At 43.3% G+C, this 6,000-nt stretch overlaps 1 protein-coding gene across 1 annotated transcript in view; it reads left to right on the top strand.

Moving 5' to 3' along the window:
* The first annotated feature begins 2,378 nt into the window (after positions 1-2,378).
* Positions 2,379-6,000, top strand: part of coq3 (coenzyme Q3 methyltransferase) — a 50,166-nt gene continuing 46,544 nt past the window's right edge. Inside the window, exon 1 of the mRNA XM_084336107.1 lies at positions 2,379-2,645. Within this exon, the coding sequence (XP_084192233.1) occupies positions 2,473-2,645 (173 nt within the window). The 5' untranslated portion in view covers positions 2,379-2,472. The remainder of the gene's footprint in view (positions 2,646-6,000) is intronic.

The following is a 6,000-nucleotide window of genomic DNA, read 5'->3' as shown; positions in this document are numbered from 1 at the left end:
TATGTCATAAATGTCTTGATTAATTGAAAATGGGGGACCCCTGATGTAAACAAGACGAAAGTATTTTTCTGGTCTGCATCCTCTTAACAATTGTTTGTATTGAGCCGTACTGTGTGTAGCTGTATTCCGCAAATGCGGTCCATCCGCATATCAGATATGCATGCCATATCTGGCAACCCAAAATCGTCCAATCATCCATTCGCAGCACTAGCCCAAAACCTTCCGTAGGTGAGATAGGTGCGTACACCGTGCGGTAGGTGAGGGTTCTCCGGCACTGATGATGAGCTCAATGGTACACTGGTAGAAGAAAAATGGCTACTGTTCCTAATTTATGCAAATGACATGTCGTCAGCTTGTGACTAAAACTTGTTCTTGTTCGCAGACGACTCAGCTCGCTGGTCTCTGACAAGAACAAGTTACAGGTTGAAAAAACCCTCAGCTCGGAACTAGGCAAAATCTGCATATGGCTAGCTGATAAACTATCATTACACATGGGCAAAACAGAGTCCATTCTCTTCGGTTCAAATAACAAACTCAGCACGACCGACAGCTTCTCAGTTACAGTGGGTGACAATATTGTCACAAGGAAAGATGAAATTACCTACCTGGGTTCCATCCTAGAGGCTAATCTTTCCTGTGACAAAATGGCATCCAATGTAATAAAAAAAGTCAACCAATGAACTCGATTCTTGTACCGGATCTCCTCTCTGGTAAACAAGAATACCCTGACGACTCTGGCAAGAGCACTCATTCAAGGGTACTACGACTATGCTTGCACCTCATGGTACCAAAGCACCGCAAAGGCGCTAAAAACAAAATTACAAACATCTCAAAACAAACTGGTCAGACTACTGCTTGACCTTACTCCTAGAACCCACCTCACCCCCGCCCACTTTGACAACCTAGGATGGCTTAGAGTAGACGACAGAGTACAGCAACTTGCAATGGGCCTGGTCTACAAGATAAACTACACGACCAAGGTACCCATGTACATATCAAAATACTTCCCAAAGGTAAGTGAATACCACGATCACAACACCAGAGGGAGCTCCACAAATCATGTTAAACCCAGATTCGGCTCAAACAAGGGACTAAACACGTTTCACAATTATGCCACATCAATGTGGAACGCCCTACCCAAAGCTGTAAAGGAATGTGAATCCCACTTTCAAAACCACTCTCAAAGAACACCTACGGGAGACTGCAATTCGAAACTGGCCCCTGTAAATGTCCTAACCCAACCCCCTCCAATGTAAATTACCAAGTATGGTTTTGTCAATATCCCAATGTACAGTTTTGCTGGTACAGTTGTACAGTGTTCCCCCCCCCACCCCTCCTACCCAACCCCCACCCCCCACCCCTCCTACCCAACCCCCCCCCAACCACCTCCAATGTACAGCCCCCCCCCCCCCCCACCCCCACCCACCCTACCCCACCCCACCTACCCAACCTCCCCAATGTACAGTTTTTACGTCAAATGTATACTCTCTTTTCTGGACTCTTTTTGTATCACAAACAGTACTGTATTTGCAAATCTGGTATGTCATAAATGTATAGATGTAGCAGTACTGTCTATCTGTATGTCATGTATGTCCAGGGATGCAGTGGTGGTACCCGGTGGTACCACGCCGTCCTAGAAGTTCGCTGAGCAGAAGTGCGCAATCGCGCACGGATGTGCATGCGCGCGCACACAAATGCGTTCACAATTTTCACTGGACTCGTCGCGCCGTGCGCCAAGTACCCGGCACTTATCTATCACCTAGACTTTGCATAATAATAGGATACCGATAGCATAACAAAGAACGAGAAGAGCCAAACCAAAATACAAGCCCTGTGGGGGTTGATCTGTGGAGCTCTCACTATGTGACAAATGGTCCCGACTGGAAGGATGAGACATTAAGTTGTGCTTCAGAAGGAAACTGTCCTTCTGTAAACTAAGTTACATTGTTAATTTAGTTTGTATTTACTTTTCTAGTTTAAGTTAATTTCCTATACAAACATGTTTCCTACTATTTATGCATAATAATCATCTGTTCTGTGTGCAAGTGAGGGAACATGTATGCGCGCGCACGTGGCATCCAGGCAGTTCTGATATTACGACTGCACCACTGTGTATGACTGTATGTCATATATGTCCTGATGAATTGAAAATGGGGGACCCTGAATGTAAACAAGACGAAAGTCTTTCTCTGGTCTGCATCCCCTTAACAATTGTGTGTATTGAGCTGTACTGTATTGTAATTTGTACCCATTCTGCAATCTGTTAATAAAGTTTTCAATCAATCAATCAAAACTACAGGTGTCCCCTGTTGGCAACGTCCCGCACTACTAGGAACCATTGAAGTAACAAGCAACGTTTCTGCCCGACCAGTAAAGGGTTAGGCAAGTCACGGTCACATTGACAACAATAGTCGGAATACTTATTTTTTTTGTACCTCTAAACAAAAAGAAGACGTTTATGAATTAATCAAAATGTACTCAAAGAAATGCGGGCGTTTAATAATGCTCGGGGTTTGCAGGCGTGTCGTCCAGAACCCTGCAGGCCGTGCGCTCAGCTGGACCTCAGAGTGGAAACACAGAACAGTGTTGATGCAGCACAGCGCCGGTGTGGATCCATGTCCCCATGCCGTTCCCTGTCAAACCAGGTAGGTTATATAATACAGTACATGGATACAAACTGTACCAAATAGTCGGCGTTGTGTTGCTGTACTATTTCCCGATTGTGTACTAGTAGCGCTCCTGTAAGCGTCACTTAGTTACACTCAAACTCAAGTCTACCCCACATAACTCTAGTCTGTGATAGCATTTATAATAAGTGCAGTATACAATACCATAAATGTACCACATTTATATACATTTGTCTGAATATTCCTGCATATCCTATAGGCTACCTACTTATATACTTGCATATAGCTAACCCATGATATGATGGTATGATGGCATGTATATACAATAATGTTGTATTATATATTTATACTTAACAGTACACACCTACATAACTCTTACTAGTTACGCTGCTGGCCAGTATGACTTACTACCATAGTGTCTTCATACCTGGTACACAGATTAATACTACAACTATGTGATTAGCACTATTACTCAGTAGTACGATCTTACGATGAATTGAAAATGGGGGACCCTGATGTAAACAAGACGAAAGTCTTTCTCTGGTCTGCATCCCCTTAACAATTGTATGTATTGAGCTGTACTGTACTGTACCCATTCTGCAATCTGTTAATAAAGTTTTCAATCAATCAATCAATCAATCAATCAGTACTAATTTATATAATTTATATCCAGTTTAATCACCACTATTGCACTTTACTGTTACAATTGCACTCTGGTTAGATGCCAAACTTCCTTTCGTTATACTGTACTTGTGCTGTATTATGACGATACATTTTAATCTAAATCTAAATCTTATGTCTGTCGCAATCCTAGAATAATCTCTGCAAGCACACAGACGTGGTTTGAAATTGACACCAGCTGAATGCTGGTTCATTTAGCCCATGGCCATGTCTCATAAGTGTCTCAATTCTAAAAGCCACTTTGTCAGGTCACCAGTACTTACAAACTATTGTGGCAGCCAAGAAATATTGGATGATAAAAAAGTTTCCTTTCCATTCTGTTAATAAAGTTTTCAATCAGACACATGTATAGAAAGGCTTTGTTTTATTATAACATTTGTTGCAGTCAAATCATTATGACTCGTTCGGTCATCCTCATCTACGTTCTCGGCGGGGAGCTAACGTATTAGCTACGGTAAGTCTGTTGTGCTTCTCGCAAGCAGATCAATGGCGGCATTGCCGGAAGTAAAAAACTAATAAACGCTTGCCGATTGGTGGTAACAGCAGAGGCGGGTGCAAGCGGTGTGACGTAATTGGCAGAATCGCCTGTCAATCAAAATTATTCTATTGCATTGGTTGAGAGCTCTTGTTGATACAATAGTATCCCGCTACAGCCCGCTGAGCCCGGCAGACCATACTGGTTGAGCTGAGCGCCGCCTCTTCAGATCGCTTCAACCCTGTGCGCCTCCTTTATTATTTTTTCACCGAACGTTCGAACCCATTAATTAATGTCCGAATGTCAGCGTAACGAACGAACGTTCGAACGTTCGGGCTCAGCCTTACTAGCCACATAGGCCGTTCGCCTGGATGGTTATCGGAACGCTTTCCGATCGGGCTGTAAGTTACGTGAAGGGGATCTTACCGTGGTCGGGCCTGATCCCCCGAGCATTTCCCCGTTATCGATCGTCATCTGGTAGATCGATATGTCCATTGGCTGATGATAAATCCCCTTATTGCATGGTGAAATCTGCGATCCGAAACGTAATCCAATATACAGGCTGTAGATCCAGAATAATGCTACTGGAATATCCACTGAAGGAAAGAAAAAGAGGCTGATTCCTTCAGCCACAGGGCATACTGTAGTGGAGCGATGGCGCCCCTAAGAGGATCTGGCCGGTATTGCACATTCTCGAATTCACAGAATAGGGTAGATCTGCAGTGCCGGTCGGCGACCTTGAACAGGTTATTAAAATGGAATAAAAGCAATAACAACTTGTGATTCTGTCCACAACGCATGGATTCGAAGCACGTATAAACTTGTGGTCGGGCGGCAATGTGTTAAAAACAATTTGATAGGCAGTAGGGCTGCAACGATTAGTCGACATAATCGACGATGTCGATTATAAAAAATCGTCGACGAGAAATTGTTGCGTCGATTAGTCATTAAAAAAAAAAAAAAAAAAAAAAAACTTTATTTAATTTTTTTTTTTTTTTTTTTTTTGTGCACTACCTATCTTTGTGAGAGTGGCTTCTCAGGGTTCCAGACAACATCATAACATGCTGATCCCATAGCAAATTTTGGACATTGAAAACATTGTTCCCCTGCAGGAGATGATGATCAGACTAGACACACAATACATTACACACGCACTCCTCTCACTCACACACAGCGATCAGAGTAAGACACACACATAGAGCTGCCGCGGTATTGATGTTTTCCTTACCGCACACAGCACACATTTGCAATATATTTCCTACCGCCGCGGTATTACCGCACACACACAAAAAAAAAAAAGTTTGAATGCATTTTTTTTTTAGTCTACTCTTTATATAGCATATAGCCTGCCTCTAGTCTAAATGTCTATCTTTAGAGGATGACTTTGCAGCATGAATATTGTTTGGGATTCGGCATGCACGCATTCGTTATTAAAAGTGAAACACTGATTCGAAGTCTCCCCTCGGTGTCGCGCCCGCCGGTTACCCCCCCGACCCTTTCTTCTTCTTATTATTATAACGTTACTACTTATGATTACAAAGGCATTCGATTTGTGGCATTAACGTTAGTATAGTTACACGTTCGTATTTACCGGACCACATAGCAAGGCAAGCGTTACTCAATTAATATCTAAGTTCCTTTCTTTGCTCAGAGCGTGCCGAGTTGTACCCATTCTGCGGTCTGTTAATAAAGTTTTCAATCAGACAAGTGTATAGAACGAAGGGCTTTTATTATAACATTTCGTTGCAGTAAAATCATTATGCCTCGTTCCCTGAGGAGCGACGGTACGTCGGTAATACACTCCGGTCTCCGGTGGGAGCTAACGTATATTAGCCGTGTTGTGACTGAGCTCTGATCAATGGCTGAGATTCAGGAAGTAAAAGCACTGCAAGACGATCCAACGTGTGAAGCGTCTCTCTTCTGACCAATCAGTGGTCTGCAATGTTTCATGTGACTTTTCTGGTACCCAATAGGGTCGCTTGGAATCTCGACAGAGAAGTAGGGTATATCTGCAGAGCCGCAAGCCCAACGAGAGCGTAATAATAATAATAATATAATAAAAAACAGCGGTGATGCCGGTATTCAGCCCAACGCTGCGGTGGGCATGATGTAACAGCGATACCGCGGTAATACCGATACCGCGGCAGCTCTACACACACATACACACTCCTCTCACTCACACACAGCGATCAGAGTAAGACACACACACATACACAC

Source organism: Notolepis coatsorum (assembly GCF_963971535.1).
Source record: "Notolepis coatsorum genome assembly, chromosome: 19".
Lineage (NCBI taxonomy): Eukaryota > Metazoa > Chordata > Actinopteri > Aulopiformes > Paralepididae > Notolepis > Notolepis coatsorum.
Note: the sequence above shows the minus strand (reverse complement) of the source record. Positions and strands in the feature narration are given on the sequence as shown.